This window comes from Phodopus roborovskii, unplaced genomic scaffold, assembly GCF_943737965.1.
Source record: "Phodopus roborovskii unplaced genomic scaffold, PHOROB, whole genome shotgun sequence".
NCBI classification, from domain to species: Eukaryota; Metazoa; Chordata; class Mammalia; order Rodentia; family Cricetidae; genus Phodopus; species Phodopus roborovskii.
The window spans coordinates 3,978,893-4,006,833 of NW_026126636.1; the positions used below are offsets into that span (position 1 = coordinate 3,978,893).

Here is a 27,941-nt window from a genome sequence, read left to right on the forward strand (position 1 = left end):
AGGTCCCCTGGAACTCACCTAATGCTGTTTAACAAAGCTCCATATGACAAACTGTAAGGGAACTCCCCAACTGTGGGCTTATTACCCCTGCTCGTCTTAGAGACTAAAGACCAGGCTGGCCTAGAACTCACAGAGATGCACCTGCCTCTGCCTACCAAGTGCTGGGATTAAAGACGTGCGCCACCACCCGGCCGCATTGCTTTTTGTAATGAGACTGGAACCTAAAAATTTTGAGCGTGGTAAACACCCCAACATTCTCAGCCCAAGTTTTCCATTTCCTTTGTGTCAGGATAGGTCCTTTCCCAATAGATACTGCTTGAACAATTTTCTTAATTCACAAGTGCTCCTTACATATAGACTCGTAGCTTTTTTTAAAAAACTCTTACGTAAGGAGTTTTCGTTGGGAGTTCAAACCAAGGTCGTTAAAAGGCGACGGTAGGCCTGTGAGGCCAAGAGCCAGCCTGTGCTGCTCAAGAACGTTTCAGGGAGGCATCCCAGACCTCAGCGTGTCTCCCGGCCCCATGCTGGCGCGGGCTGGCGGCCTCAGCGCGCAGGAGCGGAAGCTGCGCCGCCCTTCCCCCACTGGCTTCCGGCTGCCGCTCGGGTTCTCCCGCCTCCGACTGCGCCGCGGCTCGTGGACATCCCGCCATGGCACTGTCGCGGGGGCTTCCCCAGGAGCTGGCCGAGGCGGTGTCCGGCGGCCGGGTGCTGGTGGTGGGCGCGGGCGGCATCGGCTGTGAGCTGCTCAAGAACCTGGTGCTCACCGGCTTCTCCCACATCGACCTGGTAAGGCCCGGGCTCCGGCTGAATGGCGGGCTGTCTGCGGGACGCGGGGCCCGGATCCTGGGCGGGAGTCAGGGCGGCGCGGCCCGAGAGGCCGGGGGTCAGGATCGCCGCCCCGGGAGCAGATTGGCGAGGGCCCCGGCTCCCCGGCCTCTGTCCGTGGGCCTCCTCTCCCCAGGCCTGCGCGCGCCGCCTCCCGAGCCAAACAGTTTCCCCAGTTACTCTGGGATGCAGGAAGTGGCCGAGACCCCTGTGGATGCTGTGACTTTAATTCCAACGGGCCCTTAACTTCGAAGTAACGACCCGCCGTAGAGCGGCTTGCAGCCACCAGTGGCGGCACCCCGGGCGTGCACACTTGGATTCCCTCGAGCATGCCACCGGCCTCCTCCAGGTTGCAAATTTCTGTCTCCATCCCGTTTTATTTTTAACAGATGAGGGAAGTAAAACGCTATGAGGTTGAGTAACTTACCCTAGGGGGACGCCGCTAGTGGCTGGATGGATTCCTTAGGGGCTCTCGCGCCTCTGGGCTGGGCACAGTGCAGATGGGACACTCGTTTATGTCATTAAAGATGTTCTCTTGGGTTTGCGCGATTGGGTGATCGCTTGGCATCCCTGCAGTCGGGTGGCAGTAGAATGGGGAGTTTGGGGTTCGCTTGAGCTACGTAACAAGACCTATCCTCAAGAAATTAAAAAAAAAGTTTTCGGTTGTCGGTATTCTAAGTTTTCATGGGTGCGCCTCTGTAATTTGTTAAAGTGTTGGCGATACTATCTGGATCTTGGATGTAAGTTGAAAATGCCTTAAGGTTTAGCAGAAACATGGAATGAACTTGTAGGTGTCGGTGTAAGCCGAGGAGGAATTGAAGTCAATGCATTTTTCATTGGTTAGGCTTCACACCCAGTTCCAGTACACAGAAAATCCAGTATGCTGGTAACTCTGGATGCTATGTTAAAAGAGTAGTTTTTGCAGTAGACAGGAGTGAATTGAAAAAAATATTTGTTCTTTAATTGATTTTCTTTGGTTTATTTATTTATTTGCGTTTTTTTTTTTTTTTTTTTTTTTTTTGAGGCAGAGCTTTGTAGACCAGGCTGGCCTTTAACTCATAGAGACCCACCTGCCTCTGCCTCCGGAGTGCTGGGATTAAAGGTGTGCACCCCAGTGCCCGGCTTGTTTTAATTTTTGTGAACTTTGAAGTACAGATGGGGTGTTTGAGTGCTTATATGTTTTGTAATTGTTCACAAACTACCGTGAACTGTCAGCATCTTTCATAATGAGAACATTTTGTTTGCTGTTTATGCAAGTTTATTGAAATAGAATGCAAATAACAGCAATTAGATTCAATTTTATTTTTATGTAAAAACATTTAGTTTATGTGTATGGTCCTGTTTGCCTCCATGTGTGTCTGTACCTGGTACCCTCACAGGCCAGAAGGGGGCATTGGATCCCCCTGGAACTGATGTTACCAATGTGGGTGCTGAGAATTGAGCATGAGCAACCAGCACTCTTGACTAATCAGCCCTCTCTCCAGCTCCGAGGTTAGATTGTGGGGGGAGATTGTTTTTAGAGGCAGGGTTTCTCTGTGGCTTTGGCGCTTTCGAGCCTGACCTGGAACTTGCTCTGTAGATCAGGCTGATCTTGAACTTAGAGATCCACCTGCCTCTGCCTCCTGAGTGCTGGGGTTAAAGTCGTGTGCCACCACTGCCCTAGCCCCTAGGTTAGATTTTAAACATTCTTTGGGTTTTTTTTTGTTTTTTCCATATGTAGGAAATACCATTAATATTTCTCAAGTAATCCTGGATGAATATGTATAAAAAGAGTTAAAACAACAAACATGTCCAAATCTGATGACCACATCACTTAATGAAAAACAATGGGGCACAGTAAATTATATTACACTCGAAATAATCAGACAGATGGATCTTATTTATTTGGGATGTGGAGCCCAGATGACAACTTAGACTTAGGGTGTTTTCCTGTACTGTCTGCCTTTTTTTTTTTTTTTTTTTTTTTTTGAGACAGGGTCTCTCATTGCTCTGGAACTGTCCAAATTTGCTAGACTATGACTGGCTCATGAGTCCCAGGATTCCCCTATCCCCTCCTCCCTGGCTCTGGGATTTCAAAAGCTTACCCCTGTGCTCAGCTTGTTTTAATGTGGATTTGGGGGGATTGAACTCGGGTCCTCGTAGCTAGCAGGACAGGCACTTTAATGCCTTCTATTTTGCCTTGTTTTATTTATCTACATTTTGAGGCATGGTCTCAATATGTAACGGTGGCTGTCTGGACTTTTATAGAGACCAGGCTGGCCCACAACTTGCAGATAACGTAGTGCACCGCCTTGCCCAGTGAAAATTTTTATATTTTTAATAAGCCAAAGCCTTTATGCTTTCTAAAGCATTCCCCTGAGATAAGATTAAACAAGAAAGACTAGCCATCCTTCGTGTATTCTTGAGGTGCCTTTGACGTCGATGCTCCTCTTCCCATATGCTTTAGATGTAAGTTTAGCAGTGCAGGTGTGACTTGTACAGCTAAATTCTGGGTTATGGATGCTGAAGGAGAGTGATGTTGCTCAAGCAGTGTGATGGTTTATCTGGGTTTTCGCATTTGTAGATCGATCTGGACACCATCGATGTCAGCAACCTCAACAGGCAGTTCCTGTTTCAAAAGAAGCACGTTGGAAGATCGAAGGCTCAGGTAAGTGTTTCCCTGTTGTGTTTAGAGCCAGTGACAAGGAGGCTTTCCCGAAGCACACAAGGTCATGACTCCCTGTAGAGGGAGAAAGCCGGGAAGCTGGCTCTCTCTTTCCTCCATGGTTGCATCGCATTACTTGTTTTATTTCGTATGGAGCACATATGCATGCCACTGCATGGGAGTGGAGGTCAGGGGTCAACTGGGCCGTGGGAGACTGTAAATGTGTTTGCCCATGAGCCTTCACCACACACAGGCCCAGCTCTTCAGCTTTAGCTGTAGAATCCTCAAGCGGGAATAAGGAAATGCATTCTTGAATGGTGTAGTTGAGGTGTCTTTTGTGTCCTCTTCATATTTAAGTTTGCTCCTTTATATCCCAGGGGCTTCTCTTAGAATACCCTTCCTGGCTCAGCAGAGTCAGAAGTCTTGTTTTCTGCCAGCCCCTTCCCTCCCATACCATTGTATTTGCTTTCTTTTTTTTTTATACTGCAGCTCCCCTCCCCCCAACAGGTAACTGTCATCACATTTTGTAATCGGGCTAACCTGGGTGATTATTTACGGTTTCTTTTCTTGGGCTCTTGAGTGAATGAATAGCACTGATTACTGCAGGTTACTTTAGTTTGGTTTTATACTGCTGGGGATAAACACATGCTTTACCTCTGATTTAGAGCCCCGGTATGGAGGGTTCTATTTTCTCTGCAGTTTGACGTTCACATAGAAGTGGTCACATGCATGGGGAAAACTGATTTTATAAATATGTGTATCCTTAATGAAACCTTACCACATTTTTGTATATAAGTAGGATTACCATGTTACAAGTAAGTGAAGTAACCATGTGTTTGTCTCCACGGTAATTTACTGTTGTTTTTCCAGGTTGCCAAGGAAAGTGTGCTCCAGTTCCACCCCCAAGCTAACATCGAGGCTCACCATGACAGCATCATGAAGTACGCAGAACTCTGTTAGAAAGCTGCGTTTTTAAGATAACTTCTAGAATACTTACACAATAAGTCTGCCCACAGCAGTGGCGTTGTTTCTTACCGGCTCTCATTCCTTTGAATTATTTAGATATTTTAATTTCAGTGAGGATATTGCTCAGAAACCTAGAAATGACTGTCCTTTGATGCCTGAGGATTATCTGATGTTGTATATAGTGACTGCGCTTACCTCAGTAAAGATCACCGAGTGTGAGCCCCACCACAATCTCCCTCTCTCCCCCCCCCCTCTCTCTCTCTCTCACACACACACACACACACACGCACGCACGCACGCACTCCCCCCCTCCCTCCCGAATGGTAGCTGTGGGAAGCACTAGAATTAGAGGGAGCCATACACATTCTCAAGGCACTTGTCTCTTGGGCTATTTCTAAAGCTCTGGATGTTTGTTCTGTAGACCTGCCCTTACCCCTCAATGCTTTCCCAATGCTGCTAAAAGCAGAGCCCCGAGGGGCCTGAACCCAGGCTCACTGGGACCATGTGAGGTGAAACCACAGGCCTAGCAGATCCTGGGAATGTGCCCCTCGTATGTTCCCAGGCACTTGCTACGCTGAGAAGGGGGCAGGGGGTGGGGCACTGGTGAGGTTATGCCAGCTGTCTGCCAGCTTAAGAGTTTGTCTTGGTGCCTTAGATTGCTGGTCAGAAAGAGAAATTTGAGAATAGTTCCTTTAAAATGTGCTCATGTTATGAAAATTCCAACCTTCCTATGTCTGTTGCATATACTTCTCACCAATAGTTATTTTTGCAATTATTTATCCTTCTCGGTACTATTATACTGAGAAAATCATACTTGAGGCCAGTGTTGGTGACCTTTTTGTTTTGCTTTCCAGCCCGGACTATAATGTGGAATTTTTTCGACAGTTTATATTGGTTATGAACGCGTTAGATAACAGAGGTAAGGTCTTAATGTCTCATGTCTCATTATTTCCTCTTCCCCATGTCAAAGCCGGGTAGAGATTTAGTGTACAAATGTGAGTTAGAACTGGAGAGCCAAAAAGAATAGCTGGAGCTTTGGGGGAGTGAGTGTGGCAGTCTCCGTTGCCCACTGTGTTCCCCAGGCTGACCTCAGCTGGTGACAATCCTCCTGCCTCAGTCTCTGGTATGCTAGGATTTCAGGTGTAAGCAGTGTCGGTTGACACCTGTCTCCTCTGAGTCTGAACACCCCCCCCCCCCCCCCCCCCGCTGCCTTACACTTTGTAATTCTACAAGGAATATAGATAGAAGACCATGTGTAGACTCTGCAAAGCATGGCTGCCTGCGCTGTGTGAGTTTGTTTCGGGTGGTTGCAGTGTCCTGGTTTGTGTATAGACAGGGAATGTGAATCTGAAGTGTGTCACCCAGGCTGATGACAACACAGATGGGCCCGGGCATCAGGTGACCCTGACTGCCTTAGGGTGAGGCAGTGAGGTACTAGCTGTCCTGCTGTTGCTGAGACAGGGTCTTCAGACTTGCTGAGTAGCTGACCGGGGGTTGGGGGGGTAATACTGCAAAGTATGTATAGTCATTACTAACAGGGGAAACATTGAAAGCCTGAATGACTCTTATAACCTGTCCCTTCTTGTGTCCCCTAATCCGAAACTTCCTTAATGGCTGCGGGTTAGTGTTCTGTGCCCCTCCTCCACTCTCTGCCATGGATCACAATTGTTAGAGCTGTGATAAGTGAGGAATGGATGGAAACGGTTTGCCCAGCTCTCACTGTGTTGTCTTAATGCTTTTGGTGTTTTCTTTATGTGAGCGGGTGGTTTTTTTTTGTTTTTGTTTTTTGTTTTGTTTTTTTTTTTTTTGCATGTATGTCCGTATACACACAGCTGTCCCGGTGCTCAAGGAATCCAAAAGAAGAGGCTAGAGCCCCTGGGACTAGAGGTACAGACTGTTGTGAGCCACCATGTAGGTGCTGGGAATTGAGCTCTGGGTTCTCTGAGGAACAACAGCCAGTGCTCTTAACTGCCCAGGCATCCCTCCAGTCCTGCTTTTGATGTTTTAGGTGTGCCTTCCATGAGTCAGGCCTAGAGCCTCATGTCGGCCCAGACAGGCTACACCTGCAGCTCCAGCACTTGGGAATCATTTCTAAGAGTCTTTTTTTCTAGAGTAAATTTGCAATGCAAATTCCATAGTTTTGGGTTTTGTTGGATATCCTATAGTCCCAGTGTTGTAGACAAGGTGGTTGGGTTATCCTCACCATAGTCAACATGTGCTTTAGTGAAAGCAAGAAATTGTTCACAGTTGTCACCATGAAGTTGGTGTCATCAGAAACTCTTGCTAACTAGTGTTTTTCTTTCAGCTGCCCGGAACCATGTAAATAGAATGTGTCTAGCAGCTGACGTGCCGCTCATTGAAAGTGGAACTGCTGGTTATCTTGGACAAGTGACCACTATCAAGAAGGTAAAGAAACTTTGGGTGTGTAGAGTATAATCAGGCCAGCATCCCAGGTAGAGCGATTTCATGCCAAATAAGACAGGGTGATGCTTGGGCCCCTGGGTTTCCAGAAAACCTCCCGCTCCCAAATAAACCCTAAGGAAGAGCTTTGACTCTGCCACTTTGTTTCCTTTCACTTACCTATCAAAATCCTCAGCCCAGCTGGGCTTGGTTTCGCATGACTATAATCATGGCAGCAGAGCTCTGTGTTCAAAGCCAGCCTGGTCTACAGAGCAAGTTCCAGGACACCCATATCTACACAGAGAAATCCTGTCTTAAAAACCTACAAACAGAAATCCTTATACTGACATAACAAGCTGTACGAAAATTCTTTGTCAGGGGACTTTGGGTTGTGAGATGATGGGCAGTAGTACTGCCAAAAGTTATAGTAGGCCAGGCATGGTGGCTCACGCCCTCTTTAATCCCAGTAAACCAAAGAAGAGACAAGAGGAACTGTTTGATTTCAAGGCCAGATAGGCTACACAGTGAGGTCTTGTCTCAAAACAAAGTTACTCTACTCTGGGGCCACTGAGCTGCTCAGCAGGCATTTGCTGCTAAGTGACAGCCTGGGTTGAGCTCTTGGGCCCAGGTGTTCGAAGGAGAAAAACTCCCACAAGTCCTCTTATTTACACATGTGTGCTATGGTACCCCGTGTGTGCACAAACTAAATAAGTGTAAGAAATCAATGGCTAACTCTTGGGTTTGGGAGTCTAGTTCAGTTGTAGAAATGGGATAATAACCAATCCAAACTAATGTTCATTTTTGCCTGATATACAGATCTGAAGAGAAGGGAAACTGGTTGGTTGTGTTTGTGATTTTTTTTTTTTTTTTTTTGGGCCTGGTTTAAGACTTCTTTATTTCCATATATAATGCATTGTTTGTAGAGTGCTTTCTTTTTACACAATTATAATTCAGGGAAGTAGTTATATCCTTAAGTGAATGACTGACCAATCCAGGGTTATTAAAGAGAATGGATCCCAAATAAGAAAGTATAATTATAGTGTCACTATTAAGTAAGCGTGTGCACACATGCAGATACACACAATAATCTTTTCCATTAATAATTACTAATGCTTCCTGTTGCTGGGATGATGCTTTTTTTTATTTAATTTTATATAACAAAGTCCAATTAAATGAAAACAAACATACACAATATTTGGGAATTTGGGCGTCGTTCTTTCCAAACTGCTTCCTGCTGGTAAGAGGCGCTGTCTTGGGTGATTCGAAGGGGATGATGCTTCTTATCTAAATAGAAAGTAATGACCTGGTTAAATCTTTATCGTTTACACGATTGTATTTCCATTTATTCACACATATGCACTCATCAGACAGAAGTGGATTTTATCATTTAATAGGAATTTAAAGAAGCATAGACTAATAATTCCAAGATGACAGTAAACCTTTTAATTTTAGTTAATTTTCAGCATCTGGTTGTAGCATTTGTAGCTATGATAAAGCACCTGTTACCTCCACAGTAAAACCTGAGATGTGCTGTATCTGTCACCTCGGTCTGCATTGGGAAGTAATGCACAAGTTATTACCCCGAGAACAGTTGCTCCTGTCTCCTGCGCAGATCTGTATCATTCTCGAGTTTGCATTCTGATGGAGAAGCAACAAATGTTACTTAAATCCCATGAAGTGTGTTAGTTATACGAAGCTCTGTGAAATTATGGGTGAGAGTGCTCAAAAGATTTCTGCAGCTGTATCCTCGTTTTCTTGAGCATGTCTTGTCATATTAATCTCTTTGTCACTTATATGATAACCTTAAAATTGCTTTTTTTCCACTAACTGGCATTCCCTTAACCTGAGAGATACGGGAAATCTCACCCAGTGCTAAGTAGCAGATGTATTTTGGTGCTATTTAAACAAATAATGTTGGTATCTTTAGAGAAACAAATTTAAATTCAATTTTAAGACTAAATTGGATTAATCTGTCTTATCGGTTTATGTAATTCTGCATATTTTTTAATTTTCTTTCTATAGAACTTGAACAGTAAAGCATGGAATAGGAAACAATCACATCTCTTATATGATTATAAAAGAGTAACTATTGGATATATGCTTAGACTCTGAGTTGATGATAGTTCTGTGCATTCATAGAATTGAAATGCAAAATTATTTTCCATCAAGTCTTTCTAGAATATAATCCACCTCAAAAAAACCATCTGTGAGGATACAAAACATGATTTGATTTTTTTCCTAATGTATTTTTAAAAAAATAAGCAAAAGAATTGCATAAAATGCATAAAGAGTGAAGGAGAATGTTTAAATTATGCTATTTCCTGTTTTCTTTCTGTTTGTGAAATATTTTAGGCAGTTTAGTAAAGCTAAAGAGCAGGAGTAGGTGGGTGGGGTGCATTAACCTAGTTTTACAAAATCCCGACACTAATCTTCAGGTCTGTGTTGAGCTTCTTCAGGAAGTAACATTAAAGGCTACATTTGAAGAATTTTTCAAGGTTAGGAAGTAATTTTTTTAACTGGCCGGGTTTGTCTGATATTTTTTTAAATGGGTATCTATGTTACAGAGCGTGACTCTTGTTTTAGTCTTAGAAGCTTATTCTGTGCTGTTTTCCCAAGGTTGTGTGTCAGTGCTCATAGAATGTAGTGGAGGTTTCAAGTGTCCGCTGCATCAAGGCAGTAGTTGTCATACACAATGTGACACTTGTTAGTGGCTTCATCCAAGACATTTATTGGAAGTTGGAGGGCATAGCAGCATAATGGAGGCGATCCTGAATCTGCCATCCAGTTTCTGGGGTTTGATTCTTTAGCCATTACTGTTAAATTGTTTTTTGTGCTCCTGTGTGAAGGCTGAGGTTGAGACATGCTGAGCTAAAGAGGGATTCATCTGATGGTCCCACATTGGGGGTACCTTGTCCTCTCCCCTTTTTTCTTTCCTTCGAGACAGGGATTCTTTGCATAACCCTGGCTGCCCTGGAACTTGCTCTGTAGACCTGGCTAGTTTCGCCGTGGGTGCTAGAATTTTTTTTATGAGTTTTTTGAGCAGGGTTTCTCTGTATAGCCCTGGCTGTCCTGGAACTCACACTATACACCTGCCTCCGCCTCCTAAGTGCCGGGATTAAAGGCATTTGCCACCACTATCCTCCCTGGCTCCCTGCAATTTTTTGTTATTTAGTGAAATCAAAAGTAAAATTTTCTGACTCGGGGTTGTACTGAGATGCTTTTTTCTTTCTGGATTTGCCTCTCACTTATTGGGGGTTGGGCATACTGGTTCTGCCTCAGTTGTGACTGTGGTCAGTTCATTTAACCTTTGTGTTGTGACTCTGGATTCTTTATGTACTATACCGTAAGGATTTTGCAGTCACTAATATTTCACATTTTTCTTGACTACATAAAACCTGGTTGGAATGTAAATGAGAGAAGGAAGTATCTTCAGTTGTACTAACTTATAACCGTCATGGGATAACTGCTATCCTGTGCCCCGACTTTGTAGGGTGTGACTGAGTGTTACGAATGTCATCCTAAACCAACGCAGAGGACATTCCCTGGTTGTACGATCCGGAACACACCTTCTGAACCGATTCACTGCATCGTTTGGGCAAAGTATTTGTTCAAGTAAGAGAGTCATGTATCCCTTGTTGTCAGAGCTGATCATGGGACACGTCATTTTTTTACTTAAATCGTTTTTGAAAGGTTGTATTTATAATGGTTAAATATGGTGAAGAGACACTAATGGTTTTCTTGGGTTTAACTCAGACATTCTTTGCATCCTGTGGGTGAAAGGGTGAGATTTTCGATGTTTAGTCTGGTATTGGACACAGGCATGCAACTATGTTTGTATAAATGTATATATTTAGAAATATGAAAACATTATTATTAATAACCTATTGGTTAAAGAAGAAATCACAGTGGAGGTAAAACCCTTAGTGGGACTGGGGTGGAGCTCAGTGGCATGGTCCTTGCCTAGTACCACCTGAGGTCCTGGCTAGGGTCACTCACCCTGTTCACTAACTGCCCACAACCGACTAACACAGCTACACACTTAACAGCATCCAGGCAAAAGATCCATTTTCTTATTTAGATTTTTTTTTTTTTTTTTTTTTTAATGTCCAGTACTCTAGAGGCAGACAGATCTCTGAGCTTTAGGCCAGCCTGGTCCCTACCCACTGCATTTATTGGGGGCGGAGGGGGGGGGTTGCCATGCTCTTTAGGTGAAAAGTCAGAGAGGACGATTTGTGGGAGTCAGCTTTCCCCTTCCTCTGTGTGAGTCCTAAGTTTTGAGATTATAGTTAGGATGGTGTCTCTCACCTGTCACAACACACTGTGCCACATAGAAGAGCTCGTTTGTGTCTTTGCACTGTGTGGGGTTTATTAAGATGGAAATGTGTAAGGGTTAGCTGCTTTGGAGGCAGCAATTTTTCAAACAGTCTCATTTGGTAACCTGGCCAAGGCAAATGCACGTTCTTTTATTCCAATCTTAATTACTAATACTGTTGTACTGCAAAATAAATATCTCCATGTGTATGGTTTATAACATGAATATAAGTTAAAATCGGATACAGCAGACTACAAAATACAAAAGGTCTTAGAAGTGGGTCGATAGATGTAGCAGTACTTTCTTGTCAGAACAGCCGGCTCACAAATAATGACATGGAGACTTACTAATTATGAAAGCTCAGCCTTAGCTTATGATTGTCCCACTATCTCCCATAACTTAAATCAATCCATTTATACTAATTCACATTCTGCCACGAGTCATTACCTCACTCTGCTGCCCATCCTGCTTCCTCTGAGTCTGGCTGGAGACTCAGCTCTCTTTTTCCCAGCATTCTCTCTCCACCTCCTGCCTAGCTACTGGCCATTCAGCTCTTTATTACACCAGTTACAGGGTAGATCTTCACAAGAGACAGGAATGTTATTAGAGTCTATAATGATCTCAAGCCAGTGAGCCAGTGTGGAGAGGGAACTGCTGCTGAGTCAGCGGGACAAGCTGCACGGAGACACCTTGTCTCAAAACACACACCAGCAAAAGATGGAACGTGCCTTGTCCTCTGCAGAATGTCCCCACCTAAAGCAAGAGCTTGAGTGTGCAGGAGGTGGATACTCGTGGAATAGCCAGCTGCAGGTGCCTTGTGAGTGTCTTCTGGTGTTAGAATGTTCTTCAAGAAGGAAGCTTGTGTATTTCTGCTGACAGATTTGATATTGAAGTGTTTGAAACCTGACTAATCTTGTAACACAAAACATCTAGCCTTGGTGCCATGAACAAACAGGACACTCTTAGGATTGCGTACAGGCTGGAAATCACCCGTTGTTTACTATGTCCCTGCTAAGCATTTGGACTCTTGAAAATTAGATACTTCTGGAAAAATAATCACATTTGTTCCAAATGCCTTTACCTAAAATGTTCACTCTTCTAAAATTGCAGCCAGCTGTTTGGAGAGGAAGATGCTGATCAAGAAGTGTCTCCCGACAGAGCTGACCCTGAAGCGGCTTGTAAGTGGGTTAGCTTGTGCTCTGCTGATTTAATGGTGGACCCTTAAGGAGCAGCCATGGTTGCTGTTAGTGCTAGAGATCATAGAGATCATGTGCTTACTGTGCTGTTGCATTTAAAAAAAAAAAAACATTGTTTGTTAGTTTGTTTCAAGACAGAGTTTCTCTGTGTAGTTTTGGAGCCTGTCCTGGAACTCACTCTGTAGAGCAGGCTGACCTTGGACTCACAGAGATCCACCTGACTGCCTCCTGAGTGCTGGGATCAGTGCACCACCACTGTTTGGTGGGGGGTGATCTCACACACACACATGCACACGATATGACACGGGACTTACGATTTTGTGTGTATGAGTGTTTTGCCTGTATGTGTGTCTAGTCCTGTTATCCAATTTTTGGGGGGGATGTTGGTTTGTAGTTTGGTGAGAGGTATTTTTATTTGTTTTTGAAATAGGGCTTTTCTATGTGGCCCTAGTTGTCTGGAAAGCAGAGAGATCTGCTTCTCTCTCCAGAGGACTAGAATTAAAGGTGTATGCCAGGGCACCCATCCCCTCATTATATTTATAAAGCTTTTAACAAAGAGGTAGCTCTGTTTCAGTGGTAAGAAAAGAAATCAAGATGGCTCTCCCATTAATTCCCACACTGGGGAGGCAGGGGTGGGTGGATCTCTGAGTTTAAGGACCTCATGGTCTATTGATGGAGTTCAGGACTGTCGGGGATGAAACCCTGTCTCAAAAAATCCAGCGGAGAAAAAAGAGAAGAAATCAAAATGAGACATTTCATAGATCTAATCATTAGGGCTGGTAGCAGTGCCCTATTCTATATAGGGCTGTGCTTTGAACTGTGCCCATAAGAAGCTGGGGTACAGGGCTAGAGAGATGGCTCAGGGGATCAGAGTACTGGCTGCTCTGCCAGAGGACCTGGGCTAATTCCTTGCACTATGTGTTGGTTCACAACTCTCTGAAACTCCAGTTCCAAGAGATCTCATATCCTCTTCTGACTTCCAAGGGCATAAGTCAGCCACTTGGTGCACATACATACATGTACGTCAGACCACCTGTGCATATGAAATCAAATATAAATTAAGAAAAAAAACTCAAACTGGGTGGTTAATCCCAGCACTTGGGAGGCAGAGGCAGGCAGATCTCTGTGAGTTTGAAGCCAGCCTGATCTACAGAGTGAGTTCCAGGACAGCCAGGGCTGTTAGCACAGAGATTCCTTGTCTTGAGAAACCAAGACAACAACAAAACCTCAGGCAGCAGGGCAGTGGTGGTGCATGCCTTTGGAGAAACTAGAATACACGTGTACCCGTGTTGCTGTCCCGGAACTCTGAATGTGTTACATTGCTTTAGTGACTCTCACTCAGGTGAGAACATTGAAGTACGATGCTTGTTTTGTAGGGGAGCCAACAGAAGCTGAAGCCAGAGCCAGAGCGTCTACTGAAGATGGAGACATTAAGCGTATTTCCACTAAGGAATGGGCTAAGTCAACTGGATATGATCCAGTGAAACTTTTCACCAAGGTTAGGCTTGCTTTCGTCTTCCTCATCCTCCTGACCTCATCAGGCTTCCCCTCTCCCTCTCTTAAAGTTTATATATGTGTATGAGTGTTTGGCCTGTATACATGTATGTGTCTTGGTGCTTACCTCAGAAATGGGGGCCTGATCCAAGAGAACTAGAGTTAGGGGTGATCGTGATCCCCCACATGGATGCTAGGAACTGAAGCCCAGTCCTGCAAAACCAATAAGTGCTCTTAACCCAGAACCATTTCTCTAGCCCCCAGAACTCCCACATTGATGAGCAGGGTTCTACCATTGAACGTTCTCAGCTAGGCTTACTTTATTTAGTAGAGTACACATAGGCCGTGGTGTTCATGTGGCCGTCAGAGGACAACTTTGTGGACTTTTACCTTTACATGGGTTCCGAACATGCTGTGTGATTCTATTCAGGGGAGGCACAAACTTCAGTTTGCCCCAGATAGGGAACTGACCAAAGTAGAATACTGTAGCACCAAAACTCAACTTTGTGAACAGTGGGTTTCTGATCTGGTTTTGGGTTTTTAGTGGGTGGTAGGGGGTGGAGGTTGGAGAGAGGGTGTCTCTATGTGGCTCTGGCTGTCCTGGAACTCACTCTGTAGACCAGCCTGACCTTGAACTCCCAAGTGCTGGGATTACAGGTGTGTGTGCCATCACTGCCAGGCAACTCTCTTAACCATCCTAGAATTTCTCAACTCTATAACTTTAAGAGGTTTACTAACCCCACCCCCAAAATGAAAGGAGCAGAAATGGGACACAAGACTTCTAAATGTATTCTTTGAAAAACAGTATCGAGAGACTGGATTGCGTCCAAAACAGTCCAAGAGCTGGTGTGCTTTGTTTTGCTTTGAGACAGGGTGCTGGTGTCTTGTTGAGCGCTTAATTTGTGTCCTTGTGTTTCAGACTGATTTGTGGGATGGCTGGGGAGGTAGGTAGGAGGGTCTGGGTGCCTAGCAGAGCTGAGAACACTGTTGCATGCATTTTCAGAATTGTTACTCTGCCTACATGTGCCATGGCTTTAAACCTGCTTTCATGGTATAATTATAGTAAATCAGCAGAATTTGATCTGTATGTAAGGAAATTGAGTTCTGTATGATTCATGGCACTTGTTTATTTCAGCTTTTTAAAGATGATATTAGGTATCTGCTGACAATGGACAAACTCTGGCGCAAGAGGAAACCACCAGTTCCACTGGATTGGGCTGAAGTGCAGAGTCAAGGTAAACAAAGCAGCTAGTCACTGGTGGCGGCGCAGCCTTTAATCCCAGCACTTGGGAGGCAGAGTCGGGCAGATCTCTGTGAGTTCGAGGCCAGCCGGGGCTACGTGAAGCTAGTCCTTTACATACCTTGGGAATGCTATCATTCCCATGGCATTTGAGTGGTTGGGGTGACTTTTTATATAAACAGAAGTCATTAGACACCACGCCCCGTGAGCTGGAGCCCTGCTGTTGTAAGCTGGCTGTTTTCTCTCTATTGCTTTTTGTTGTTGTTAATGATTAGGAAGTTGTGGTTTCATTATTTCTGTAAGTCTTGTGGGTGTATGTAAAAATCTGCCTTTGAATTCTTGTAATTATTTTTTTAAGATTTAATTTAGAAATACATTTAAAAAAATTTTTTTTTTGATGATTTAGGTATATGGTGTATACCTGTATGTCAGAAGGGGGCATCAGATCTAATTACAGATGGTTGTGAGCCACCGTGTGGGTGCTGGGAGTTGAACTCAGGACCTCTGGAAGAACTGCCGGTGCTCTCAACCTCTGAGCTGTCTCATCTCTCCAGCCCCCATTTTTAAAATTTATATTTAAGAAATAAGATAATTGTACTGACTACTTCCTGAGCTCTGCTGCAGCTGGCAGCGTGGTTGAATTTAAAAGGTCTCCAGAGTGGCACATAGCAGCGTTCAGCGATTACATTGTGTAATGTCGGGCACATGGGAGCATAACTGCTTTCATGTTTACTTTTCACCTATATGGGTATGCGCACATGAGTGTAGGTTCCCACCAAGGCCAGAAGAGGCTGTTGGGTCTTCCAGAAGAGCAGCCAGTTGCTAGCATCTCCCCAGCTCTGCCATTTGGAACATTCTTGAATGTTCCAAAAGTACCATTAGATCCTGACATGGTCTTAGACAGTCCACAGCTTTAACAGTTTTCTTGTGCACAAAGTTGTAGTGCTAGCTGTCAAATGGAATTTGTTTCTTTTTGAAACAGCTTAATGGCCAACAATTGAATCTGTTGGATAGAACAAGGTTGAGATAGGTGTTTAATAAAAATTCTTATTCATTTTTAGGAGAAGAAGCCAATGCATCCGATCAACAAAATGAGCCCCAGTTGGGTTTGAAGGACCAGCAGGTTCTGGATGTAAAGAGCTATGCAAGTCTGTTCTCCAAGAGCATTGAGACCCTGCGGGTTCATTTAGCAGAGAAGGGGGATGGAGCTGAACTCATCTGGGATAAGGTTTGTTTTCAGCTATGTAGGTCACTTGCTGTACAAAGGCTAACAACTTGGGATGTTGCTTACTTTGTTTGAATAGTTTCATCTCCAGTTGTTATATCTGAATATGAATTTTCTATGCATAAGCTTAGATATCACAAAATTTTGTTTTGTCTTCTAACAACACACTTAAGGCTTGATATATTACCTAGAAAATGATTTATCACAGTGGGATGTTTAAGTTAGAGAGACTGATTTGACCTTTAAAGATAGTAAAAATTGCCTCCACACTTGTCCCCAGGGACTGAGCCTAAGCCCTTGTCCATGCTCTACTGTGTGGTTCAGGCTATCCTTAACAGTTGAAAGCATGTGCTGCCACACTCAGCTCTGCGATTGTCTTTCTTTTGAAGAGGATAGCACTTTGGAAGTCTGGAACAGAAAAGCCAGGCGTGGCCCACACCTACAGTCCCAGCACTTGGGAGGCTGAGGCAGAGCACTGTGTGAGGCCATCCTGGGCTGTAGAGTGAGCCTGGTTTTATTGTATCTGAGACAGGGCCTCTAGTGCAAACTAGCCTCCAACTCCCTCTGGTGCTGGGGGTGGCCTTGACCTCCTGACCTTACTGCCTCCCCATCACAGGTTGGACCCACTTTGCATAGTAATGTGATGCTAGAGATTGAACCTGGCTTCTCACTTGCTAGAGGGCTGTTGTATAAACGGAGCTACCTTCCCAGGGAGATGCAATTGTTCTTAAAGTTGAAATTGTATATTAGTTCATTGTGTTTAATTGGCATTTGAATTGTGGTAAAAATTGATTGAGTGACAGTTTGTTTATTTCTAATGTGGCAGTTTTACTGGGAGACCTGAGATGTTTCAGTGGCTCTTTCCTGGGGTGCTAACTTGCCCAGCATACGTGGGCCCCGGGGTTTCATGCCCACATGGGAAGGAAAGGAAAGATTTGGTCTGGGTCTCAAAGAAAGGAAAACGATTGGCCCATTTTAGAATCCCAGATAACTCTGTGTGCTCAAAGTTTGAAGCTTTGGTTGAATCAGGTCTCTGAAAACACAGCTGATGGGTTTAGATTTTTGAAAATCTTACACACTGGTCTCTTGGTTTATGTGATGTAAATGGTAGGTTTTAAAATATTTTCTTTGTTGTTATTCTAGTGATTTGGAAAGTTTCTGTTTCTTTACTGGGGCCAAATAAGGAGCTCATTTGCTCTGAGCACTGCTGCCCTGGTAACTGTGCCCATAGTGTCAGAGCCAGCCCTGTGAGAGGCAGTGGCTCAGGATTCTATTCATGTACTTTGTGTCTGTGAGTGCTCCATCTTCATGCATACCAACAGAGACCATCAGATTCCATTACAGACGGTTATGAGTGTAGCGTGGGTTCTTTGACCCCAGCTTGCTCCCGTAGCCTCATCAACCCCAAATAAACATGCGGACGCTATATTAATTATAAAACTGTAGGCCAAATATCGTGGGCTTCTTATTGGCCAGCTCTGTCTTAATTATTAACCCATAACTACTAACCTATGTATTTCTACGTGGTCTTATCTTAACTGGAGAGTGTCTGACACAAGTCCTCTCTTCCCTGGATCACATGATGACTCCGTTCTGCCTCCACTTCCCAGAATTCTCCTTGTCTCCTCACTCCACCTATCTTCCTACCTGGGTAACCAGTGTTTTATTCGTCAACCAATGAAAGAAATATATACAGAATAACCTCCCATCATGTGAGCCACCATGTTGTTGCTGGGAATTGAATTAAGGATCTCTGGAATAGCAGCCAGTGCTCTAAACCACTGACCCATCTGTCCAGCCCCACAAACAAACAAACCAACAAAAATGTTTTTTTTAAAGGATAAAAGCATCTAGCCAGATGTAGTGAGTGGCACATGCCTTTAATCCCAGGGGTGGGGAGCAGCAAGTTCCAGGACAGCTAGGGCTACACAAACCCTGTCTTGAAAGAAAAAACAAAAAACAAGCCAGAATAAAGGCATTTTACAGTGTAAGACAACTGCATCTCGATCAAGAACTTACCAAAAATAGAAATAGCCAGGCAGACATGATGGCTCATACGTGTAGTCCCAGTGCTCAGGAGGCCAGCCTGGTCTAGTGAGTTCCAGGACAGGCAGCGATATATAGTGAGAGACCCTGTCAAAAAAAACAAAAACAAGTTGAGGTAGAGACCATGAGGCAGGGGAGTAGCGTTTTGCTGCATTTGGGTTTGAACTGGGTACACGGTGAGCTAATGCCAGACTCTTCACTTGAGAGCATGTGCTGTGGGTGGCAGCAGTCACCTCTGGCCTCCTCATCTTTACTTGTGAGAAAATGGCCCTAATCTCTGAGCTGGACATTGTAGTGCACTCCTTTAATCCTGGCACTCAGGAGGGATCATCAGGCAAGTCATGAGTTCTCCGGGCCAGCCTCGGCCAGAGTGAGTGTCAGGCCAGGGCATATAGGACAGGATACACAGAGAAACCCTGTCCTCAGAACTGCATGTGGGATCTGTTTGGCTCCTGTTTTACACACTAAAGAGACCTAAGCTTCAGAGTTCACAGCCACATCTGGGAAAGGCCTTTCTTTCTGCTAGTATTTCCCAGAGACTCAGGCCATGTCATCCTTGCCTATTCTCTGCATGTCTAGCAACCTCACTACTTATTAATGGGCCCGGAGAGGGCTTCCTTCAATGAAAAATGGAATTGGTGCTTAGCTGTACACACAACCTCAGTGCATTTGGTTTTGGTTTTTTTTAAAGTACATTTACTTTTCATGCTTATACCTGTTGCGCTTGCATATGGGTATGTGCACCATGCATGGGATGCCTGCAATGGTCAGAAGACAGTATGGAGTTTCCTGGAACTAGTTAGTTGTAGGTGTGACTACCACATGGATGCTGGGAACTGAACTCTGGTCCTTTGTGAGGCTGCGGGTTCTCTTACCCGACCACTGGGCCATCCTTCCACTTCACCAGTGCATGCCTTCAAGCAGGAGTGCTCTCCTAGCAAGCATGGCGGTTCTTAAGTTCTTGGCAGACTATCTTCCTCGACCAGAGAACCAGACAGAACTCCTATGCGGTCAGCCTGTGAGGCCTCATCTGTCCAGTCTCTGGTTCAAATCACCCCTTATTCTAGCTGTGTGGCTACAAATGGCACAGTTGTAAATGTGGCTGTGTTGAAGGTAGTCTCGTGAAATGACTCTGATTGGATGAAGCTTGTCATTTGTGTTACTGACAGGATGACCCGCCAGCGATGGATTTTGTCACTTCTGCTGCAAACCTCAGGATGCACATTTTCAGCATGAATATGAAGAGCAGATTTGATATAAAATGTAAGTTTGACTTCAGTTGTATCAGTAACAAACCCATGCAGAGTTTTCTGTTTGGACAGCTAAGTGTGTTGTTTGTCTCTTTCTGTCCTCTAGCAATGGCGGGGAACATCATTCCTGCTATCGCCACCACTAATGCAGTGATTGCCGGCTTGATAGTGTTGGAAGGATTGAAGATTTTATCTGGAAAAATAGACCAGTGTAGAACCGTGCGTAATTTTGCTTGTTTTTTTATTTTTGAGATAGTGCCTCACTATGTTGTTCTGGCTGTCCTAGAACTCACTATAAGAAACAGGCCTGCCTTGAACTCACCTGCCTCTGCTTCCTTTTAAGAGTGATTTTATAAGAAGCCCAGAGCTTGAACTAAGAAATTCTTCTGGAATTTTGAGACTATCCATGTAGGCCAGGCTGGTCTTGAAATGTAGCTGAGTACGACTTGCACAGGCCCCTGAGAGCTTGTACACCCCACCCGACTCCCAGCTTGATCCAGTTTTTGGTTTTCTTTTTCCTTTCTTAATAATTTTATTTTATTTTTATTTAATTTTTGGTTTTTCCAGACAGGGTTTCTCTGTATTGCTTTGGAGCCTGTCTTGAAACTCGCTCTGTAGAACAGGCTGGCCTCAAACTCACAGAGATCAGCCTGCCTCTGCCTCCTGAGTGCTGGGATTAATGGCATGTGCCACCACCACCCAGCCTAAGAATTTTTTAATGATAAATTAAAATGTTTTGTGTGGCTTTCAGCTTGAGTTCCGAACAATGCTATTAAGCTTATGGAAGTATCTGTTTGCTATTTATACTTACTATGGCTGTGTTTCAATTGTTTGTTCTTGGTTTTTAAATGTCAAAGCAGGTTCATAATATTTAGCCTGGGTGTTAGCAGCCATCCTGACTTCTTTTGTTAGATGCTGGCGTCAAAGCTGGGTTCTGTGCATAGTAAGCATGCGCTCTGCCATGTGTTACAGCTATGACTTCCGTTGTACAGCCCCAGGCCCCTTGCTTCTGGTCTTGCTCTGTGCCTGGTGTCCATCGTTGGGGAAGCTCCAGGTGGAAGGAGGCTGTGCCGCATGGCAACCTGACTTCTTTGGCCCAGGGGAAACCATTGTGATTCTTCTTGAAAATTAATTGATCCTAGATACAGAGCTAGCTAATAGTCCCAAAGGAAAGGTGTAGATCGTCAGTAAGAGCACTGGCTGCTCTCCCAGAGGACCCAGGTTCTATTTCCGGCACCCGTGTTGAATCTTACAACTGTAACTTCAATGCCAGGGGATCCAAGGGCCTCTTCTGGCTTCTGTGGGTACTGAATGCATGTTGTTGGGCACAGGCATACGTAGGCAGAACACCCTTACATATAAATTCATAAAAGAAATAAAAAATGCCTTTACTCTCAGCACCTGAGTGACAGAAGCAGATGGATCTCTGGTGTGTGGGGAGGAAGGTTCTAAATTCATCTATATAACAGCAGCTCATGTTTCTGTTTTTTCCCTGAAGATTTTTTTGAATAAGCAGCCAAACCCAAGAAAGAAGCTCTTGGTGCCCTGTATGCTGGATCCTCCCAACAGCAACTGCTACGTTTGTGCAAGCAAGCCAGAGGTGACGGTGCGGCTGAATGTCCACAGAGTGACTGTCCTCACCTTACAGGATAAGGCAAGTGCAAGGACTGGTTCTGTTTCCTTTTCAAAGCGAGTCAGGGGTGGAATATACTCTTTACAGTGTCGCTTAGCCTCAGATGCTCGCCCTGGAAAGCCCTGGCTGCAGGGGGTGGCATCACTCCTGGATGACTTCCAGGCCCAGGTTCTGCTGCCCCCTGTCTGCTTCCAGGACATGTATCTCTTCTGCATTGTGCTAAGTGGGCAGACAGTGAGTGGGTAAAGTCAGTGCCTCTGACAAACGGTTTTGTGGTGAACGAGTTCGTGCTAATACCTGACTAAGGCTGGGTACGCCGTGTCTCTGAGAAGAAAGGCCCAGGAGGAACTTGATCTTGAAGTGTGTGTAAGGTGTTTTCCAGTGACACAGTTGTTAGTTGGAGTTTGCTGTGGAGCTGAAAGGACCCCTGAATTTGGTGCTTATCCTTACGGCGGGAGCCTCCATTTTTAGGAGCAGGCAGGATATGAGAGTGCTGGCACTCAAGTTGCATCTTGGAAGTTAAGTCTAGCACCTTCCATGACAGGGTTGACATGGAGACTGAGGGGACATGGGCAACTCGTTGGTTTCCTATTGTCAGAAGCAGAGAGACAAACCTGACAACCCACGTTCCGTCCCCAAGTCCCTCAGTGGGAAGAGGGACCCAATTCCAGAGCTTTTGTATGGGCTATACATACTGTGGGCATTTGGGGAATTGAGTCCACAAGAGCCCAAAATATAGGGATAGCAAATATTTACTAGGGAGTCCCTCACAAATATTAATAAGGTGGAGTCACTGTGGTCTTCTGCCCTGGGGGTGCTAGAAGCTGCGATCAGATGTCCATACAAGAGAGCAAGTGTCCTTCTCCTCTCCTTACCAGTCTACACGTAGCATCTCAGACCACACCCGAAGGGCTGGTAGCCCTTCCTTCCAACAGCATCATACCTGTGCTGTGGCGCTTGGGCATACACACTCGCATGTATATCACACACAGTACTTAGGTCAGTTTTGAAGAATAACTTGAGCCACCTTCAGTGAAAATGTGAACCTTTATAGGAAAGCAATATAGGGTTTCTTTAATGAACTGCATTAGTTAATGTTTAATTTTTCCTCTTTTAGATAGTGAAAGAGAAGTTTGCTATGGTGGCACCAGATGTCCAAATAGAAGATGGGAAAGGAACAATTCTGATATCTTCAGAAGAGGGAGAGACAGAAGGTACCTGCCTGCTGCTCCTCGCCTGGGCGCCTGACTGAAGGAGGGACCACTGGGTCCCTGCTCGTAGCCTGTGTTAGTGTGCTGTTGCTGTTGCAGTCGCTGTGGTGCATTGTGGAGGGCTCACAGGGCAGTGTTTGCCTTCCACAGCTCCAGGTTTGGAGGCTGTCTGGCTTTTGTGCCAGTGCACAGTGCTTATGCATTGTGATACCTTTGTTCATTTCCAAGGATGCTGTCTGTATCACGAGCCCTAGACCGAGGTTGACGGTGAGCGTGGGCTTCAGGCCATTAGCCATGCTGGGGAGTGTGAGTGAGATTTCCGGTCAGGGACAGGAGTGAATGTAGCCAGCTGGCACAGCGCTGGCTTCGCATGCAGGAAGCAGGTGTGGCGGCACACACCTGTGCCAGCCCTCAAGACGGGAAGTGGGAGCAGGAGTTTAAGGCTACTCTTGGATGTGTGGTCAATCTGAGGCCAGCCAGGCATGGGGGCGGGCACATGCCTTCATCATACCTTAATCAGAGGCAGAAGGACCTTCATGAGTTCAAGGCCATCCTTGAGTAAGACCCTATATTTAATTAAAAGAAGAAAACACACACACACACATCAGGGTCCGTGTTGGTAGTAGTTTTGCTTGTTGAAAAATTATTGGGACTATTATCAGGTTATGTGTATGTTGGCTGGCCGTTTGGGGATCTGGTATAAAGCGGTTTGCTTTGAATGGGAGGCTTCTGTGGGTTGCTGAGTGTTAGGGCTGAGTTTAGTGTCTGATAGCACAGTTGGTTTGCTGTGACTGTACATGCCACAGCCTGTAGTGCTTACCCGGCCGCCACACGCTTTGCCCAGCCCTTTCTTCTCCACCTGCTGTGCCTTCGCGTGGCCTTTCTTACAGGGTGTGCACCCCTGATATCTGAGTGACCAGGCTTCTAGACGATTCTTTAATTTCCTCCCTCCCTTCCTTCCTTCCTTGTTTATTTAAGAGTAAGGACTGCATTTTGATTTCCCTGCCCCCACCTCAAATGCTAGGGTTGCAGGCCTGGGAAAGACTATTTTTAACTTGTTACCACCTGTACAAAGCTGCCTATTGAAATGCAACCACTTTCTTGGGTATTATGGGTCAGGGTTTGGGAATGCCAATTTTGGAGGGATGTAGTCCTGCCATAATGGATTTTGCTTTTTAAGAACTAACCTGCTGGTACTGTGAAGACATAACTAAAACATCTCCATTCTGTTCACATCCAGCTAATAACCCCAAGAAGTTGTCTGATTTTGGAATTAGAAATGGCAGCCGACTTCAAGCAGACGACTTCCTTCAAGACTACACGTTACTGATCAACATTCTTCATAGGTAGGAACTGTTGGTGCTGGGGTGTAAGAAACACCAGAGGTGGGCGGGGGCTGGAGAGATGGCTCATCAATTAAGAGCACTGACTGCTCTTCCAGAGGACTCGGGTTCAATTCCAAGCACCCACATGACAGCTCACAGTTGTCTGTAACTCTGGTTCCAGGGTGTCTGACACCTTTAAACCAATACATAAAATAAAGTTAAATAAATTAAAAAAGAAGAAGAAGAAACACAGAGCCGCAGGGGGTCTGGTCTGTGCTTGACTGGGCTGGGCCATTGTGTTCACAGGGCTGTACCTACAGGGAAATGCTAGGGTGCAGAAATACAGCGATGAAAAACTGGGTGCTTATGGGATGGCTGACCACCAGGCTTTTGACAGCGGTACTCAAAGGCAGATAGATGTGCTGCCTGCAGGGTGGCTCGGGTTAATGGTGCTTGCAGGACTCATGGTGGAAGGGGCGATCCCAGTCTCGCAAGTCTGCCTACCTCCATGTGTGCTGTGAGAAACAGTCACTAAACAAACTAAATTTTTTAACTCTTAAGGTGTAATTAATAATAAACTTTTGAGGTAAATTTGTAAAGGTAAATTTATTTTCATAATTCAACTGTAATGAGATCTTGATGTTTTTCTTGTACATTTTTAAAATTACATTTACTTTGTGTGTTTGTATGTACATGAGAGTGTGAGCGAGTATGTGTATACACATTCTTATGCGTCATGACATCTGGGGAAGTCACAAGAGCCTGGCTTCAGCTAGCTGCAGTGGGCATTTTGCTTTGCTTTCAATTTTGTGTGTGGGGGGGATGTTTTGTGTGTGTACCATGAATGCGCAGTGTCTGAACGTGGCATTGTGTCCCCTGAAGCTAAGGTTGCAGGTATTTATGAGCAGTAGGGCGGGGCTCCGGAAGAGCGGCAGTGAGTGCTCTTCACTGCTGGGCTGGCTGGCTCTCCAGCTCCCCCAAGTGCGATTTCAGCATGCTGAGTCCCAGCAAACTGACACCAAAGATTGTCTGCTGCTCCAAGTGGCGTGCTGTCTCTGCTGGGCGCCAGTGGCTGCCTTGTGTTTATTGTGAAAGGGTGCAGGACAGGACTGGCTGTTGAAGTGTCTGAAGGAGTAGCGCCGTCAGGGTGAAGGTTCGTCTGTCTTGTGTGTTTTAAGTCTCGGGACAGAACACCCTTAAGAATGTGCCTCCTCTGTTCAGCTTGTCGCACAAACTCACACACATCTTGGAACTTGTGTGTGAAAGTGGGGAGTTGCCTATAAAGTTGGGGGAAACCCAGAAACCACATAACCCTGTCCCCAGAACACTGAGGTCAGCTCATAACTGGGGTGAGTGAGGGCTCTTTGGGTGTAATCGCTGGGAAAAGACGCCTCAGGGTTGCTGGGCTGCAGAAGTTCTGTCCAGTTTTCTGCATTAGAGACAAAGACAAAGCCGCTTTCACCCTTTGAACTAGAAAAGCTCTGCTCTGTGAAAACCTTCTGAGTGCTGTTCACTGAGCTGTGCACCTTCAGGACATGGACATGCGTGGCTTGGCCTCTGGTTTACAGCCTGCCTTTCTCTTACAGCGAAGATCTGGGAAAAGATGTTGAATTTGAGGTTGTTGGTGATGCTCCAGAAAAAGTGGGGCCCAAACAAGCTGAGGATGCTGCCAAAAACATCACCAACGGCAGTGATGATGGTGCCCAGCCTTCAACCTCCACAGGTGAGTCACCTCCAAGCCAGAGCACTTAGAACAAGTGGTGGGCGTCGAGTAGGAAATGCTACTGCTGAATTGGTTTAGAATCGATTGTAAAATGGAGCTTTGAGTTCCGTGAACCATGAAGACCTTTAAGATACTCTTAGAGGGCTCAGGAATGGTTTTCTGACTCCCCAGTTGAACTCACAGCAAGCTGCCTGTTCTGTGTAAGTTGCCAACTGCCTGTTTGATTTGGATGTCTCAAATCAGTCATCTGGCTCTTTGAGCAGGTGCTTGGAGGCTGGGTGTGGCTTCCAGGAGGCAGCGCTCCTAAGCAGAGCCCACCTGAGAACCACCCAAAGGCCCTGCCACTGGTAGCTGGTGGCTTCTCAGATCCCCAGGCCTTTACTGCTCTCTGGTTGGACCTTTAACTCCCCTGTCCTCCCCTCTGTTCTTTTTGTACAGGAAACTGAAGGTTAACAGTTTTTAACCTCTGTTTCCGTTTACTTGACCCCTTGCCTTTGATGTTCCTTAGAGTTTTGCTCTGGGCTTTAGCGTCCTCTGAGGACTTGGGGGTTACTTGGAGGCTATAGATGGAGGCCCTCTTGGCTGGCCTGCTCTCCCGCCCCCTGCCTAAGGGATTGTGAGCCTTGCCCTCCACTGTGGCGGGTTTTGAAGTCACCATATGGGAGATGTGGTTCTGTTTTTATATTTGGGAGATGCGGTTCAGTTTTTAACTTTGGCACATGGGAGACACCCTGCCTTTGTGGGTAGGGCTAAAGAGCACCACTGTGGGGTGGGGGTCTTGGAGTTTGGGATCCGGCCACATTTGGTGGCCATGGGGAGTCCCATCTGTGCCCCTCGGTTTCCGCTGTGGAAGTGGGATAATGATGTTGTCTTCTTTGTAGGGGTGATTAGATGAGTTGTGCACAGTGCTCAGAGCAGCCCCTGGCAGTTGTAAGTGGCTTGTTGCTGTTGCTGCTCCTTCCTCTTCTAGGGTGTCCCTCCCCTTCTCAGTGGAGACTCAGGAGGCATGATAATGCATTTACGTGCTAGTCACATTTTTTGTTTTGCTTGGAAAAAAACCAGGAATCTGCCCTGGGTCGGTTCCCCAGTAGCACCCTTCTCCTCAAAGTAGACATGCTTGTTACACAAAACACTGGAGACGCATTCCCTGAGGGTGGCCGGCGAGGGCGGCTTCGATTCGGAGTGAGCTTTCTGCTGTCTGAGGCCTTGGGGACCCCGGACCCACTGTTATCTCCCGCGCTTCACCACTCTTTGCATTGTTTCCGAAATAAGCACACGAGCAAGATGACGTGCTCATAGTTGATTCCGACGAAGAAGGCCCTTCAAATAGCGCCGACGGCAGCGAGGACGGCAGAGCCCGCAAGCGGAAACTGGAAGACACCGAGGGTGCCGGTGCCAAGAGGTCCCGCTTGGAGCAGGCGGAAGATCTTGATGACGTCATAGCACTAGACTGAGCAGACTCCTGGCCCTTGCCCTGGTCGGAACCAAAGCTTTTGTCCTTTGTTGCCGAGGGAAATTCGCGGGCGGCGGTGCTTTGGTTCCACTCCTGGGAAGCACCCATTCGCTGAGGCTGTTAGACTGCATTGCTGGATGGAAGTAGGCGTGTAGTGTTCGGGACCCTTTGAGCAAAGCCAGGCGGGAACAGTGATGAGCTGAGAGCGCGTGCATGTTGCCTTCCCTGTAAATAGCCTTAGCTATCATTTCCTAGTGGAAAATACTGTGGGGTAGGAACGCTGAGACCTGGTTATAAATATTATGCCTTTATTTTTGGCTAGAGAAGAGTTATTTTTAGCCTAGATCTAACCATTTTCATACTCTTACCTGAAAGATCACATAAGTGTCAAGTGCTATGCATTGAAACTTGTTTTTTAAATGTTACCTGACACTGTGTATATTAATGTAAAACAATGTTAATTTACTCAAATTTTCAGTTTGTACTGCCTGGTATGTCTGTGTGAGAAGCCAATTTTTGTGTATTTGTTACAGTTTCAAGTTATTTATATTTGATGTTTTGTAAACTCAAACAACAAATATACTGTACTTATGGACCAAATAAATGGCGTCTGCAGACTTGTTATCTGCGTCTGCTGCCTTAGTGGGTTCGTATCTGTCACAAGCATGCTGAACTCTACACTCCTAAGGACTGCCTCCAGGCTGGGATGACTCTGGCCATGCAAGCATGGGGCCTGCGCTTAGTCTCCAGCACCCAGGTAAAAAAAAAAGCTGGGCATGAGCCCAGCATGGTGGTCCACACCAGAGGCAGGTGGATCTCTCAGAGTTTGAGGCCAGGGCATGTCATGGGTATACACCTTGTAATACCAGCACTAGGGAGGCAGACCTTCGCTGAGGCTCATTGGCCAGCCGAGCTTCTTTGCAGGCTCCGGTCCAGTTAGTGACCCTGTCTCACAAAACAAGGTATATGGCTTCTGAGAAGCACTGCCCATAGTTGGC

The 27,941-nt window shown here is 45.6% G+C and overlaps 1 protein-coding gene across 1 annotated transcript; it reads left to right on the forward strand.

Moving 5' to 3' along the window:
* The first annotated feature begins 577 nt into the window (after positions 1 to 577).
* Positions 578 to 27,565, forward strand: Uba2 (ubiquitin like modifier activating enzyme 2). The gene is made up of 17 exons (XM_051207324.1): positions 578 to 786; positions 3,389 to 3,472; positions 4,340 to 4,410; positions 5,290 to 5,354; positions 6,741 to 6,841; positions 10,326 to 10,447; positions 12,258 to 12,325; positions 13,720 to 13,841; positions 14,973 to 15,072; positions 16,139 to 16,305; positions 19,518 to 19,611; positions 19,705 to 19,817; positions 21,097 to 21,252; positions 22,349 to 22,445; positions 23,683 to 23,788; positions 25,354 to 25,490; positions 26,763 to 27,565. Exons 1-17 carry the CDS (start codon positions 649 to 651, stop codon positions 26,942 to 26,944), a joined length of 1,923 nt encoding a protein of 640 aa, XP_051063281.1. The 5' UTR covers positions 578 to 648; the 3' UTR covers positions 26,945 to 27,565.
* The last annotated feature ends 376 nt before the right edge of the window (positions 27,566 to 27,941 follow it).